The following is a 17,378-nucleotide window of genomic DNA, read 5'->3' as shown; positions in this document are numbered from 1 at the left end:
CCCACATATACACACGCCTGCACCCCTGCTTAGCCTGGGAAACAAGAGTACTTTGCAGCCTGTGCATTGACATGTCTGCTCGCTCAACCCTATGACCCAGACCTGCGCCTCTGTCTTCCACCAAATCCCTGCCTTTCCTCCTGCCAGGTTCAGCGGCCCAACACTCTTTCTTCCGCTTTAAAGAGAGGTGACCCTCCCCTTATACTTCTCTGCAGTCTCCCCCTTTTCGGTCTATAATCCATATCGCTATGTGGATTAACAACACACAGTGTGTCCCTGGGGATCCTCTCCCTCTTTCTCTCTCCCTGGAAACTTCTTTACATCTGTGTCCTTTCCTCACCTCTCCCCCTTCCCCTGTAAAATCGTCTTTACAAACCACTAGTAAGCCCCACCAGAGGATTTGCATCCCAAATTCACCCCCAGAGTCAACGCTTACTTTCTCCTTACACACACCTCTCCTGCCATAGCCTACTGTGTCGTTCTCTCGATGAAGACATCAGATCAAAGGTGAGGCCGTCAGGGCGGGGAAAGAACGCTAAGCGGGTTGCCCAGCACACAAAGAGAAGATGAGCCCCTGACCCCCCTGCCCTGCTGACCCCCTCGTCCTGCCAGGAGAAGGACACACCAGGGGCCCTAATCCAGATTAGGAGTAGATTAAGGGTGCCTCTAACAATGGAATCCCTGGTTTCACTGAGAGAGAGAAGCTAAAACTCTCTCTTTCAGCTGCAGGAAAACATCCGCCTTCCCCTGCGTCCCTGACACGTTCTCTTTCATAGCCAGAAGTGGACATTTATGTGAAGAAATGATTAAGAGTGTGGTCGTAGTGGTTGTTTAACTTCTCTGCTGTAGGAATGCTGAGGAATGACCCTTAAACAATGCAATTGCATTGCCATGGCATTGTGGAGCACTCTCATTTAACATATTAGTAAGACAAATAAGACTACTTTCTTTAGGATCTGACTTGTTCTTATTGGAAATACATTGAAATCAATCCTGCAAAAAGATCTGAGAGCATATGCGTCTTTTTCTTTTCCTGCCTCAGAATTCCTTGTGCGTATGCTTCAGTGTGAGTTGTTGATCTCTTCAGAGTGCCCTGGCATCCTCATCGCGCTTCGGCCACTACTATGATGTCTCCAAGATGATGGAACCAGAAATTCGCCAGACAGCCAGATGCCACCTCTTCTACCCTCCAGACCATCCTGCTCAGACATCAGCCACACACAGGTAAAACAACAAGACATCATCTGTGCGACGCATTGAAACCAATGAGACATAATCATCAGAACTCAGGCACAATATACAACATAGACCACAAAACATAGTTATAGAAATAAGACATACCCCTTAGAGCACAGGCAAGCAAATGTGGCATTGTTCACAGAATGCAGGCAAACCAACAATGTTGGCAAATTGTACTTTAAATAAAAGCCACTTAAAAAGCGTTCAGTTGGACAGTGCAACTGAAAAAACCTGGATTGATGTTTTGTTTATTTTTTTATGCATATAAAGTACCTGTTGTTTTTCTACCTGTAGTTGGAAAAAATAAAAAGGAAGAAAAAGGAAAAAGTGTAGCTGCTTGGCTTAAAAAAAAAAAATTGAAGTCCTACTTCAAGATGAGTATAATTTCTGTTATTTTTAATCACTGAATCTCTCACTACATTATTACCATTTAATCGGCTGACACATACTGTTAAAACATCTTTAAGTCAGTTTCTACTGGCTTAAAACATTCAACCTCCTGGAAAGGTTGTGTATGTCTATTCAAATAAGGGTCTTGTTTGCTCAGTGACTGTTTGATTTCTCCTGTGTTAAGTGTACTTAGGGTTCAGAGGTCATGCAGGCTCTTTACTTAGAGAGTGCTGCTGAACACACAAGGGCACACGAAGGCACACTCAGCCGTGCTGGGTAAATAAAGCAATCTGGAGCACAGTGGATGCAGAGGAGGCTTTATAAAATCTCTCTTCCTTTATTTCAGCAAACACAGAATGTTTAACAGAGCACAAATGCAAATACATTAAATGTTACGGATGTTCCATTTAGAATATATACAGTTTCACTTGTGTAGATGTTGGAGGACACCACATGTATCAACATAGATAAAACCCGTTCACAAAATAATAAAGCAGTTTCTTCGGTCTGTGCTGATTATCTTCAAAGCATGTTGTACCAAAAGACTTGGGAGTTAGAGTGACATGATTGTGCTGTCTGGGCATCTGAAGGGGTTTGAGAGCTCACAGACGTTTTGACAGCAGGAAACTACACCTGCACTGCAAAATTGTACCCCCAACCCTGCCCTAACACTGATATTCATGTACATCCACATACACCTACACACACACACACACACACACACACACTCACTCACTCTCAAATAAATACACATACACACACACACACGCACATGTACCACTCAAACTCCTTAGCAGGCTTCTCCCCCTTGCACGTGTCCACAGCCCCATGTTGCTACCCTAGCTGTTAAATTGCTCCGTTTCACTTGAAGGCATAATTGGCACAAATTGCTCTCTAGGTGATACAGATCCTGTTGTTTAAGACTAAGCATCCCCCTTCTCTCCTCCTTTCTTCCTTTATTGAAAGAGGAACATTGAGATAAAGAAGCTTCCCTGTGTATGATCCTAATTAGCCCACGCAGTAGCCCCTGTAGCTAAGCACCTAGACCTTATTGGTACCTGAATGAGGGGTGCTCAGTAGGGGCAGTTGAAATACAATGCTTTCCTACACAATGGCTGCCAACCACAGGCAACCTTTCGCTTACTGCATGTCAAACCATCCCAACCCCCTACCTCAGAGCACGGGCATGGGCAGAGAGGCCTACGAGGGTAGGTGTCCCTCTTTCACCAAACCAGCTCTATCATTAGCCCCAGCGGGGTCATGAGGCACTATTGTTGGGCTGAATAAATGCAATGGAGTACATGGATATACTTGCCATGTGTAATCAACACAAGTGTGTATTACTGTTCTTTATGCAGGGCTATTGGCGTGTGACCAATCTATGTGTATCAGCTTTTGTAGCTTGCAGGTCGAATTGACAGCTGACATAGCAGCCCACTGTGACTCAGTACAGAGTGGTCATTACAATAGTGGGCATGCTTAAGTGGAGGGTCCTGTGTTAAAAAAAAAAAGATGGGGTTAACATTCCCATTGGCCATCCTATAGGCGCATTGTAAGCTCAGCAGTTGCTCTGATAGAGTGAATGCTCTTTGTCAGTTGTGCAGATGTTACTGCTCATTAAACACCAAAATGCTGTTCCCTGTTAATTTTAGATATCAGCATATGCACATGTCATCTGTCTGTCTGTCTGTGTGTCTAGGCACAAACAGATCCTAGGGGAGCTGACAGAGAACCAGTCATGCTGTAATTTAATCAACCAAATAAATTAATTGGATCTCTTGATATGGATCATCTGTTTGTTTTAGTGGGCCCAAAAAAAGCACTGTCAGGATGAACATGCACCAGTCACTGAATATTGAGCTTCTGTGGTGATCGACTTATCTGAGGTTTATCAAAATATTGTCAAATACAGTACTGTCTCTGCTCATCCCATCTGCTATGCTAATTTTCTCCTCTATCAACCTTCCATTACAGTCCCATGCTTGATTCTTACTCTGCATTGTTGAAGTCTCTTGAAGACGTCATTCACAGGGAGGGCTTTGACTTAACAGCACCAACGGTAAGAGCAAAAAAATCCTAGCGGTCAACATGGAATCTTTTCTGAAGATTATGAGGGGTACACTTGTTAAAGCAATGATACATTTTATTCACCCCATTAATCTCCTTGGTGGGTTGATGTGGAGTCTGTATCTTGAGGGCCCATATTTTGTTGATTTGTTTGATTCTAAAGCCCTTAGTGTACTTCCATAATGCATCAAATCCAATAAACAAATCCAGAATCCGCAAAAAAACTGGTCCCCTGTTTTTTTTTGTTTTTTTTTGTTTTTTTTTTTTTCAAAAAGAATTAGCAAATTGCACTGTAGCTTTGCAAATCAATGTAGAGTTGGGACTCAACACAAAAGGCAGAACATCTCTTAATAAGTAAAACAATCTTTTTCCCAACTGGTACAATTTTGAATATCTGCCACAATGACTGACATTACATATTGTAAAATGGGCTTTTGCTTACAGTTAGTGATATTTGCTCAAAGAGACTTCTATAAAAAAGTTTGTCATAGTCTCTAAGCCTTTCTGCTACATTCAGCTATCACTTGATTTGAGTCTGTTTACCTCTACATCACCTGTGTTGGTTGGCCTCAGTGTGTCCCATCTGTGTCTTACGTTTGACATACATTTTTTTAATAACATCACCCCTCTATAGAGTGACAGAATTATACATGATGAGACTTTTCTCTTCTGACTTAACTATTTGGTCATGTACTACATATTATTAAATATACGTTATATAGTCACAAAGTTACCCCCTGCATGTCTGTGTGTTTGTATGTGTCTGCATTTAGTGACCCTCAGCTCATCACCTAAAGCCACCTCTTCCCCTGTCATTTACAGAGGATTTACCTCCTGAACCCAACACTCTTTCTCCCAGAGTGCTGTCACTCACACGTCAGATTAACTGCTGACATCATTAAAGCAGTGTGGCCTCCTTACATGCTGTTGGCTCAGTCTAGGAATTCAGAACAGCGCAGAGTTGACATGGGCACTGGCACAAGAATAACTAGTATGGGTGAAAGTGTGTGTGTGTGTGTGTGTGTGTGTGTGTGTGTGTGTGTGTGTGTGTGTGTGTGTGTGTGTGTGTGTGTGTGTGTGTGTGTGTGTGTGTGTGTGTGTGTGTGTGTGTGTGTGTGTGTGTGTGTGTGTGTGTGTGTGTGTGTGTGTGTGTGTGTGTGGGCTATAATAGGCTCTGGATGCTAAGGATGCAGGTTTATTATAGAAAAAAGTCAGTTGAGCTTGCAGTATTTAGTTTTTTTAATTTTAGTCAGACAGGCTCTTGTTAGTCCAGTCATAGTCCCAGGCTGCTTTTACTCCACAAGGGTGGCTTCTTGTCCTTGGCTAGACTCGACTGGCACTGTTCCCTGATTTTTCTATAGGCTAAACTATAGGAGTTAGGTTTGGCCTCTCTTCTTGATGTTGTCACAGCAACATGTTACCATAGTTCCCCCATGCCAGGTTCAAGTTGTAGAAATAGAGTCTTACACTGTTGCCCCAAAGATCTGTGTATGCAAAGAGAGGACATATTTGATGGTTCAAAACAAAAAGAACAAACTCAAACACAGCACTGGCACACAAGTGGAATAAGGTAGAGAAATGCATTGCTGCTTTTTATGATGTAGAGTCGAGCATGACTGCTTTCCCTTGCAAAATTGACCCAACAGTGGGGGGGAAAGCCTGTCTAAAACAATGAAGTTTATTTTTCTAAGATGCCTGTGCTTCTGATCAAGATCCAATTGAAGTATACTATCAGTAGAGGAAGTGATCCAGCGCTGGGTGGAGGATTTTGATTATAAAGTTGAGCGATAAATGGAGCTAGAAGAAGTGAGGTTTAAATATGCTAAAGTGTGCAGATTTTAAGCAAAAGCTTTGTTAATCACTCATTGGCCTCACCTCAGTAATCAGGAGACATGCTGAAGAAAACCCTTACAAAAGACAATTGTACTAAAGGTTAAAGCCCTCTCACCGTTTGGGACAAACTCTTTCATTCTCTAAGATTCAATGATATATATCCCACAACAGTTTGGCCAGTTTTTTCTGTCTTCTTGAGAGTGGGTTACCGTTGATCTGTTGTTTTGGGGTGGGGTGTTTCAAGGGAAGTCACTCCACCCTTACCCAGGCCCCCTTGGCTGCAGAGCATCACTGTGGTGCCAAGAATGTGCTGGGGTTTCTGGGTGGCGGCCATATTGGAAGCCTGTCTGACAGGTCCATTGTGTGTATGTCAGATGGCCTCTGTGATTGGGCAGTTGTGTCCAGTCACGTTTGGGCACTGTATTGCAATTGTCTGTGCTGGTGAGCTGACTGTCCAGTCTCTCATGGAGTTTAAGGAGACTATCCAAAACAGCAGCACCATTCAGATAATAAAAACAGTATCATGTAAATTGTTACGTATGTACTTTATAAACTTTAAATGAATGCACCATAAGATCACACGATAAATGTAAATGTTTTTAAAAGTTTCGTGTCTCAGATGAAATTTCAGTTGCAGAATTTTCATGAATTAATTTTTTCAATTTTGCAGTCAAAGTCACTCAACATCCTACGCATTGGGCTTCACTCTCTTGGCTCTGCCCTCTGGGGTGATGACCTATGTTGCCATGACAACCCAAGACACAGTCACGCCCTCACCACCTTCCTCTATGGACTTCGAGCTTTGCTGAGGTCATCACTGGCAGTTGCAGTAGTTACAGTGCCTTCACATCTTATCCAGGTAAGATGATATTTGTCACGAGCATGGTTCACCAGAATAAGGGAATACATATTGTATAAAAATGTATTATGATTGTGATCCGATATAACAATGAACTAGAAAGCTTTACATGTTAAACCCTGAAAAACTTGAGTCTGTAGTTTCTTAAATAGTGTCTCAAAGAATAAAATGTAAATGTTGCAAATTATAATTAAAGACACTTCTAGCCCACTCCTTTATTTTTTCAAATCTTCTTCCTAAGTCCTTCTGCACTTGCCATTGACCTCAAAGCATTAAGCAAATTGATAAATTTGAATTGTTTAAATTCTATGTGTATATAATGGGCAGCACAAATCAATTACTGTGTGTTTCTAATCGGCTTGTGTATGATTTCTATGTATTACCAGGATGAGCATGCAATTTGAAAGGCACTTAATTGGGTTATTGCCCACTTCAATTTTGGCTTTGTGTGGGCCAGGAACGCAAGTGACACCTTCCTCCACATCAGAAGCATTTTAGTGCTATCTTCTTTTAAAAGACTCTGAATCTATGCTTGCATGTTTGGGTTTTAATTACACAAAGCTCAACACAGTGTGGTGTATGGCGATGCAAACATGTTGTCTCTTACAAAGATCCCTTTGGGGGTGTGTGTGCCTGTAATTATTTTGAGTTTTCTTGTTTGTTCTATTTTTGTCTTTTTTTTCGTTTATTTGTTTGTTTCGTTTTATATGTTTTAGGGGATGGGGGGTTGAAGTCCACATGCATGTGTCTGTGTCCAGTCTGGCCTCTCAGTGTGAGGGTGGAGTCATCTGCTGAGGCATATGGCAAACCACAGTCTTCCCCTAGACAGTGGACCATAGAAGCACACTCACCAGAAAAGCCATCTGAGACTTTTTACCAGTACAGTTTTACACTTAGTTTTAAGACTGTTCCTTATAATGATCTCTCTTTATAGTTATTTTATGTTCAGATATTTTTGATCCCATTTTAAGAAGATAAAGGATGATGCTTAACTTTTAGAACAGCTGTGTTGTCACAACATGCTCTGGCTCCCAGCCTACATGCTCAGTGCTCTGTGGCCTTGGCCTAGTGAAGAAAGGTAGAGTGGCTAACTAGCAGATGTCAGCTGTGGTGGGAGCGGTCCTCCTGTCCCTCCCTGGCCAGGCCTCCAAACCCTTAATCTGCCTCCTCCCCCTTCTCTACCCTGGGGAGAGAAGTGAATAAGCGAGGAAAAGAGGCAAGGGGGAAATTTTGGATTGAATCAGATTTTGATTGACTGTGCCAACATTTAAGCAATGAAGACTGTTAAGATGGACCTGTGTTAAATTATCTCATAATTAATTTAACAAAGTGATTCTGATTTACCTTAGTATTTTCAGATGAATTATATTTTATTAACTGAGGTAATTACAATGTGAAGGATATACTTAAAGTTAATATTTTTGGTACCTCTAAGAATTGACACATTAGTAGACTTTTTTTCTCAGTCAATCTGCTTCAATCATTAGCTTAGTTAAGCTAATTGTGGGGCGTGTGGCCCCTGGAAGACTTTCTGCACAGAAAGTGTGGGACTCGCTGGCCAATACTGCTGTGGACTCACTATCCATTATTGAGCAGCTTGGGAAGCTGAGCAACTCACTGAAAGCCTCCTCACAGCAGCCCAGTGCCACACTCCATCTGAAACATTAATTAGCTTGTCCCACTCCAGTCCCTTTCTACTATACTACTTCATGCTACCACACCCATTGTGTACAAAAACAAACTAAACTAGGATATTTCAAGATTCCCAAATATACCTCACTTGCACCTCAATCTATGTTGGTAGTCTGACCTATACATGAATGTTAGTCGCTAGCTTGGTATATTCAGACATAATTTGTACAGTAATATACAGAAGACATACCTAATAAACTACCAAATTATTGTTTTAGTCATAACTTTTTACTCTGCCTACTGTTGTTTCTCTTTCAAAGACATTTTGATTCTCTGTCAAATTAGTCTTTTTGATTTTTTTCTTTGTTTGTTTTTAGTACATTACAAGACTTGCTGTTGAAATGTATACTCAATATTTGAAATGTTTATTTGCTCCAAAATAGAGACAAGTTAAAATATTTTTGAATTCAAATGAAAAGAACTATGCCTAAATCCTAGTTTTTTACATTGGAAAAAATAGTAATGTTGGATGAAAGAGACTAATTACATTGCTTAGGTGTGAAGTCAGGGATCAGTTCTGTTTTTTGCTGCAGCATAAAGGACAAACATTTTTTATTTGCTAAATCAGTGATTAACTGAAGAAATATTTTTCCAAATTGCTTTACATTCAAATTGTTGATTGTACTGCTATTTTATGTAGCTCTGTCTAAATAAAAGACAGAGCTTTATATCAGTTTTCACTTTTAAAATGTATCTAAAAATTTGTGTTCTCAACCCCATAACGTTTTATATCCACTGCAACATTGGGTAAGCTATACTTTTGAGAGCACATTTAACTGAGACCATTTTGGGCTTATTTTGTATCTGGTTAAAATGAAGCAATTCAGGTTTTTTTTACTCCTCACATTTTGAACACTTTTTAATGAGCTGACTCCTATGACCAATAAGGAACAATTTTTTATTCTTATGTGCATGGTAAAAAAAAACATTAAAAAACCTAGAAACATTATAGTGCTCATAGTGTTGTTTTTTTTTCTAGATAGTGCTGCTTGAACACAAATGAAACCAAGTGTCACACTGGATAAACCCCTAGCTCTCCTATTTGGGCTTCCCTTTGATGTGATCAGTTAATGGTAGTTAGCTGATGCGCTGGGCATTATAGCGATTTACAGTGATAGAACCTGAGCTGGATGGACCAACAAAAATGTTCAGTTTTAAAAATGAATAAACCCGTGTCCCATCCCCCTTATGAATTACAAACGAGGCTGAAAAGTATGTACGGGGGAAGTGAGCGTGTGGCCAATCACCCCTTTCAGCTAAAGAGTTGAATCTCTTTCTGACCTCTTCCTTCTCGGCTGCCAGTGTACTGAACAGCACTGTGTTGATATTTTGGATTTGTCTCACTCTGAATCTTTTAAGTCTTTGCCAAAGACTCTCATCTTTGTCTTTAGGTAAGCAAAGAAGAGTCATTATGACATAGACTTCCGAGCACCGAGTTTTAGTTAATCTTCATTGGCTACAAGGGGATGTTAGTGTTTCTAAATAATTTTGTGCACCGTAATTTTTGGACCACTTTAATTGGTACATGTGAATGACCCGAGATAGCCTGTTATTGCTGGTACTTCTGACTGTTTGGATATGCATTCTGTAGAAGTAGGACAAAAAGGAAAGTCAGAAGAAAGAGTAGGGAAAAGACATGAAGGCATGAAAACTGCATTAGGCGGTGGCAGCCAACACACAGAGAAGGATTTGAATGATTCAAGAGGCAAAGCGATTAATAATGCAGGACTCCCTCTCTCCCTCCATCCCAGTGTCCCTCTCTCTTGTCCCTCCACCCGTTATCCTCTGCCTCTCCACCCTTTTGTATATAATTCTTCTTACCTACTATATTCACCCAAGCTTTGTCCTCTTCCCAGTCTTGACAGCAACCTAACCAGTAGGGGGAGCTCTCCCCATCAAACTTCTGCTGTTCTCCTACTTCCCTTCTCCCTGTTCTCTTCCCTGCAGTGTGCAGGTTTGAGAACAACAAGCTTTTAGCCCCCTTTTCATAAGATTGTTGTCATTTTACTTATGGTTTTACTGTTGTTCAATTACTTTTTCAGGGCCCTATTTCTAGATTTGAAGTTAGGTTGTTTGTCCATTTGCTGCCCTGGCTTCACCTGTGTTGCCCTTATCATTACTGTCAACCCTCTGTACTTCATCTGCTGCACCTAAGCCATGGGCAGAGGTGACCTGGCCACAGGAATTATGACCTAATTTAATTGCAACACTGATGGCCCGTCAGGAGGCTTTTAATTACCTGCTCATATTTTCCCTCTCTTCCCTCTCTGGATCCTACAGAACAAATCTCTAATGGGCAGCATAACCCGGCTATGTGACAATGCGATCGCCCTGGAATCATTTAAAGGCTCTGAGAGAGAGACCAACCCACTCTACAAAGATTACCATGGTAAGAACACACACACACTCTTATCTTTCTGTCTCTTTTCCATCCAGTACGCATACATACAGACAGGCAGTGCATTAAGGCTGTAGCTGGGCTGTGGATGGAGGCAGGGCAGCCCCCTTGCAGGCCAGGCTGTCAGTGCGTGTTAGTGTGCTGCTGCTCAATCAGACGTGCTCCTCAGTAGACAGGCCGGGGGGGATTCAGCTGCCACGCTGAACCCCCTCCTCCTCGCACCCTCAACCCTCTATCCCTGCCTCCCCCCTCCAGCGGAGCCTCTCTCCCTCTTGCCTCACCCCCCTCCATCCCTAGTCCCGTACCCCTGAGGCTCTGGAGCAGGGCAGACCAACGCTGGGGAATCGATATTCTCACCATCACTCTCTCTTCCTCTCTGCCTCGATCTCTCTATCCCTCGCTCAATGTCTCCATGGCCAGCATGCCCAGTTAATAAATGGAGGGCAAGTCTTTTCCTCCTTCCGGTGGGGAGGAAGGTATTTGTAAATGACACTGGAGACATGGAGATGTAGTGAAAGAAAGGGAATGGGACTGCGGATTGTCCCTGCTTTCCAGATCCTCTTAGTTTGACTATTCCCTCTTTCCCCTGATTGCGTCCCTATTTTCTATCACTCTATAACACTCTCCACACATAAAGGTCAGTTTAAGCGAGGGGTATTTTTAGCCATGCCTCTCCAAATCACTCTTGCGCTTTTCCTCTCATTTCCCCCCTCCCTCGTCTCCCCGGGTTAGACAGCCTTGGTTGTGACAGATGAAGGGATGAGGAGTAAAAACATTAAATGGCAGATTTTAGCTTCATCCAACAACATGTTTTATTTAAATACGGCACACCGTTGCGATCACATTCCTCTGCCGTGTAAACGCAGTTAGCCATTTAACATAGATGCATTGTAGCCAATTATTTAAACAAAATTGTCACACAAATGTTCTTCTGCATTTGCAGGGTAATGATAGTGGAATGTCTTGTTCCAAAGTATATGCTCTCTCTGTTTAACCAGCCAGAGGAATTCAGCTCAGGTTATGAAATACATTTATGTGTACAATTGTTTGAATGTGTGTTCATGAATGCAAACGCATCTGGTGTAAGTGTGAGAGTGCGTGTTTACGCACGTGTGTGCGTGTTTGCAGCAGCAGTTCAGGGCTGCTCAAAGCATGCTGGGAAGCCTGTCACTGCAAATCATGCAAGGGGAACTCACCCAAGTGCACAGAGGAGAGAACCCACCATCCCCCACTTTCTCTGTCTGTGTCCCTTTCTCCATTACTCCCTTGATCTCTCCTTTTCTCTCCCACGCTCATTTATACCACCCCTCTTCTACAGTGCTTTTCCAGTTTTATGAAACTGTAACTTTATGGTTGAGATGATGAGGAATGGCTATTGTTATGGTGAGCTGCAAACTTTTTTGAAGTTCCAGAATTCATTTAAGCTCCTTGCTCGAACGTATCAATTACACATTGTACATTAACCTTACTGTAAATCTACATGCCAGACTAAGTGAAAAAGAAAGCATCCAATGCAGAGGTATACTTTTTTTGTTTTGTCTGTTTTTTCATCTAAACCGTGTGTGTGTGTGTGTGTGTGTGTGTGTGTGTGTGTGTGTGTGTGTGTGTGTGTGTGTGTGTGTGTGTGTGTGTGTGTGTGTGTGTGTGTGTGTGTGTGTGTGTGTGTGTGTGTGTGTGTAACTGAAGTTATGTCATCTTACAAGAAGGAACAGGTTTAGCCTACAGCTCATTATAACAGCATCAACAACTCCCCTGTGAGCACTTGATGGCAGTGGTCCGGGAAACCCCCCTTTATTTGTAACCATGTGCTCATACTGATGTGCACCCTCTCAGAAGTCACTGAGCATAGAGGTGACAGAGACTGCAACCGCTGTGACTGGTATGCTTGGTAGCATCCCATTTCATCCTCTGGTCATAGCTCTTTTCAGCCTTGAAGTTGTTGTTTGAGGCACGTGTGAAAAATCAACATAGAATAATAGCCTTAAATGTTTGCAGGGACATGGGGCACTTTTTCTAACACATGGACTTCACGTTGAATTAACACACAATTGCAAATGGTTTTAATGCTCACATGCCCAATTGGTCTTTAATTTGCTCACTTTATTCTTCACAGGCCTGCTACATGTGCACCAGGTACCTCACTTGAACTGTATGGCCAGCCAGCTTCCTGACCATAAAGACCTGGCTTTTAAGCTCAAGAGGAAGCAGTTCAGCATTGAGGTATGTTGTCTGAAGTAAAATAGTACTACATTCATACATTTAGTCATTTAGTTCGCTGATCTTCCACTTGTATCATCCCTACTTGTGGCAGTGAAGAAATGCCATAGTAATCTGCCTTTTCACCTACTTCAACAATCAGTTAGTTGTGGACTGTCCAGTGTAAATATTGGCACATATTACTAACATGTCAATAGCACTGTTCCTCTGCTGATTCCTAGCAGAAATTAATTCTTTATAGTTTTGGTTGTACTGTCCTTAATTTTAGTTAAAGGAGCATTATGAGTGGTAAAAACAAAACAGTTCTATACAAGAAATAGACAGCAGCATCTCTGTGAAATGTCTAAAATATACCAGTGTTCCTTATTATAAATAGCAGTTTCATTTTCAAAAATCAATCGACTCCAATTACTGCCGAATATAGTGAGCCATTGAAAGTAAAGTATCAGGAGTTAGGGGAGAGTAAGTTTACACACTTTCTTTTAACCAAGGCAACAGGTATGCTTGAAAAACTTTTCACTTTAAAAAGTGAAAGTGAGAAAACTGACGTACTCATGCAAGCGTTAGATACACTTAAGAGAGGCAGAACTATCAGCAACTTTATATTGTGAACAAATGGGGAGTGAAGAGTTATTAGTGCAGTTCAATTACAGGGCTATTTATTACAGGGCTATGTTATTTTACAACAATCAATGCTCCAAACTCATCAGATGGGCAGCATCAATAGAATAAGTTTTAGTTTAAATAATTCCCAGTTGTTGAAAGTGTGTGTAATTTCAATTACACACAATTATTTGTTTAGTCATTATAATGTTGTTCAGACATCTCATCGTCCATGTGTTAAATTACCTTTCGCGTGTGTGTGCGTGTGTGTGTGTGTGTGTGTGCGTGTGTGCGTGCACGTGTGCGTGCGTGTGTGTGTGTGTTTACAATTTTTTTTCCTATCTGCAATGTCATTATTCCGTTGAATTTTTCCTGACTCAACATGTATTCATTAACATTAAACAAGAGCGTCATTTAGATGAAAAGTAATTATTTTACTATGAAGGCCACATTTGTTTGCACTTTACATTTGTCACCACAGCATTCATCCAGTTCATAAAATGAAATTAATTGCAGATGATAATGAGTCTCTCACATTTGCCAAGCACTGCCAGCTGGTGTTTACTTTTGTGTGCATATATTGGGTGACAAAATGCAAGGTGAAACTATTGATTATACACTTTCTTGACAGTAGTGTCAACCTGCCAAAGTGGTAGACAAATAGGTCAAGAAAGTCAGTGGTGTTGAGCAAGAAACTGAACCCCTAACTGCTCCCCTGGTGCTGGTAGACTGCATGCCTACTGCTCATGAGGGGTTAATTGCAGAAAATGTGTTTGCCCTCAGGGATTAAAAAAGGATATACTATTATCATTATTAGTATTATTAGTGTTATTTCTATCTCTAACAGAAATATACATATATGTAGTGGGATAAAATTAAAGGAAAAACAGATTCTAGTTATGAGAATGGTTAAATCTCAAGTCTTTATATAACTTATATTATTTCTGTGCTTGACCTGCCTTACTCAGTACACTACAAAATACTGCAAGACTTTTCCATTTCTCCTTTAATTTTGATTTATGAATTCTCATCCTCTTTCTCCTTCTTATCCTGTTGGAGACACATTCATTTTATATGCATCATGTCTTCACTCTCACTCAGAGTAATCAATCTGTCACTGAACTACCACTCTAGAGACAAATTAAGGGGCCCTCCTCTTAGCCCAGGCCCATGATTGGTCCTCATTACATTATCATTACCTTATCACACTCTCTCGTCCTAGGCTCTTGGTGGGACCCATTGTCTCAGACAGGAGGTGAGGGGGCGGAAAGGACTACCCACCCGCCCCCAAAAGTTCCCCATATCCTATAGTCAAACCCTTCACATTTTTTGCCAGCCTTTACCATGCATCGCAGCTTGTCTGCATCACCCTCTTCTCCCCCTCCTTTTCCCCTGAATCCCTGAATAGCCAAATCCTGTGCAGATTTATAAGGTCTGCAAAATTCAAGGTGGTTATCCTCAATGGTCTTTTAATTAGTCCTCTGTATTACGTCCCCCTCCCCCCGGGGAGAGACCAAGAGCATCTTCAGTTTTGTGGGGCCTGTCATCTGTATCATACATCCCAGCACTGTATCGTTAAAACCGCATTTTGTCAGCTGAGATTTTTTAAACATTTTTATTATTTTATTTTGATTTATTTATTAATTTATTTTCAGAGTGACAATTAAATATATTACGAATACAATGTAATGATTCAAAAAAAAAAATCATAGAAGGACTGTAGTTGTTGGTATAAGAGAACATATCTTATGAAGTTTCAATCACAATACCTGTCTCTGGCATGTCATGTGTGAGGGAATTTTCCAGAGAGCATTGGATCTTATCACCAGTCATGCATTAAATCAATCAAAACACGTACAAAACGCACCTAATTAGTCATTGTAAACCTCATTATTTTCACACGTGGTGTGATTGCATGTCATTAATTTCAACATCACCTGAAATTAAGGTGTCAAAAAAGATATGAGTCAATCTTTGCCCGGTGTCTTGAAATCAAGATTGCATGCAGAACAACTGCTGAGTTCTGACTGTATGATTCACTGTATACTGTGTTTGACCTGTAGGTCTGCAGCCTCGGTGGGCTGCTGATTGACACATGAGATAGTGATTGGATTCTAAGCCCAGTGTCTGACATGTGACAGCCTACACCATCCCTGCTAATCACCTCATTTACACAAGCTGCGGGACCACCATGCCCGGGGCCACGTAATGGAGCGTTCTCTCGCTGAGTTTCTTTTGCGCTCCTCAGCCAGTCGCCCGTACAGTTATTATAGCACTTGGTGAATTTTTAATTTGTAACCCATTTCATGTTGTAAAACTTAATCCAGGACAATTTCATGTGTGGTGGTGATGAATGACAGTTGAATGACATCACTGGCTCCTTACCAGTTTGGCCAGGTGGCAGCATGTCACCCGGGCCACAAATGGAATCATGCTAGTAACTTATTTTGTAGCGGCTGTTTGACTCACACCTCAATCACCTAGCACCCTGAGAATGCGGAACAGTGTTTGCCAGCACACAGCGTGCAGATTCTACCCACAAAGAAAAGCCCTCATATTTATATTTGTTATGATTTAATTTTTTTTACTTTATTTTTATGATTTTAATGCATTCACTCGTGACCCCATACTTGGCATAACCACTGGGGTTTCATTGGGTTTGTGATAAGGTTACCATGGTAACTGCTGTCATTTCAGAGAGTTCAAGCTGCGGTTGATGAGCAATTATTAGCCATGGTGCCTGGAGCCAGAATTAACCCATGGCCCTGTCTGAGCAGGTAGAGGAGCGTTAGGTGTTTAGACAAGATTAACGCATACTCATAAGCGCATACACAAACATTGTTTGCTTCCACACCTAAAGATATTGACATTCATGCAGTAATACAGCTGCATACTTACTGACAAATGTGCGCACGCACAACTGTGACAGACATCCTCTCAATGCTGATACTGAATGTTCACAAGATTTCCCGTAAACTTTTGTTTGTCTGACAGTGGCTTCTGTCACTGGTTTCACAATGCAAGATGTTTTGAGGATGAAGTTCTGAAGAATGCCGATGGTATGCAGTTATATACTCTTTTACCTTTGTTTGACCCCTTAAACTGACAGGCAATGTGCCTGTTGGGTACCTGGGTGCCAGAGGCAGGTCACAGGGTCAAATACAGTATAAAATGGGGATTTGTGTCAAATTAGTCTGCTGTTAGGGGCTTTCTGGAGGTGTCTCTTTCACCCACACATTTTAGCATGTGGTCTGTATCCTGGAGATGTGCAAAGAATTCAGTGTTTGTATTTTCATATTTATTTTTAACTTACCATGTTCCTATAAACATTAAGCAAAGACAACATAAGAAACAAACCAAACTCTACAGGAACATGTGGAGATGGGGCTTTATTGTTAAAGTCACTTGTGGGGGAATTCGTTGAATGCCTGGAAGTGTGCTTGAATTTGTTGACAGATATTCAGCATCTTCCCCTTTCCTGTATTTCCTAACCAACTACTAAATATCCATATAATTGATACAATAGGAGCATATTGATGGTGATGCTGTTTGGATGTGTGACTCTCTGGTTTTCATCAAACTAAACTAACTGAACACTGTTGGGTGGAAGAAAAATAAAGCAATTCAATTGTCCCGAGAAAGGGTGTTGAGACCACTGGCCAAGCAACATATTGGTGAGACCATTCAAGATCAGAGATGGAGTCACAGAATCCAGAATTTTAAAACCTTTTAACTTAAATTTTAGAAGCCCTTACATTAAGTTGATACAAAAAAGTTATTTGATTCATTGAAAATCGTCAGAAACCAAAGCAAAAATTTCTAAGGAATTGTCACAGTATCAAAAACAACATAAAAACAACAAAACAAACAACAAAATTAAATTTAAGAACAAATCAAAAAATGCTTAGCGTTTGAAATTCCTTTTTTAAAAAGTTATATTGACGATAATGATCATATCTGAACAACTTCATTTTGAATAACGCTAAACAGTCAGACATTGTCATTGATTCTCAAAAACGCCATCTCATCGTTAGTGACTATTTCATATTTATTAATCACTTACATCTACAGCAATGCAAA

At 41.1% G+C, this 17,378-nt stretch overlaps 1 protein-coding gene across 2 annotated transcripts in view; it reads left to right on the top strand.

Moving 5' to 3' along the window:
* The window catches only part of elp4 (elongator acetyltransferase complex subunit 4), a 51,471-nt gene that overhangs the window by 6,944 nt on the left and 27,149 nt on the right, over positions 1-17,378 (top strand). For both annotated transcript variants that reach the window (XM_086174787.1, XM_086174788.1), the window contains exons 5-9: positions 1,088-1,224; positions 3,604-3,688; positions 6,200-6,388; positions 10,361-10,469; positions 12,592-12,698. In XM_086174787.1, the coding sequence (XP_086030913.1) occupies positions 1,088-1,224; positions 3,604-3,688; positions 6,200-6,388; positions 10,361-10,469; positions 12,592-12,698 (627 nt within the window). The remainder of the gene's footprint in view (positions 1-1,087; positions 1,225-3,603; positions 3,689-6,199; positions 6,389-10,360; positions 10,470-12,591; positions 12,699-17,378) is intronic.

This window comes from Fistularia commersonii, chromosome 27 (assembly GCF_037954325.1).
Source record: "Fistularia commersonii isolate RoL2024-O1a breed Wild chromosome 27, RoL_Fcom_v1.0, whole genome shotgun sequence".
NCBI classification, from domain to species: Eukaryota; Metazoa; Chordata; class Actinopteri; order Syngnathiformes; family Fistulariidae; genus Fistularia; species Fistularia commersonii.
The sequence above is the reverse complement of the archived record's forward strand: the minus strand, read 5'-3'. Positions and strand labels throughout refer to the sequence as shown.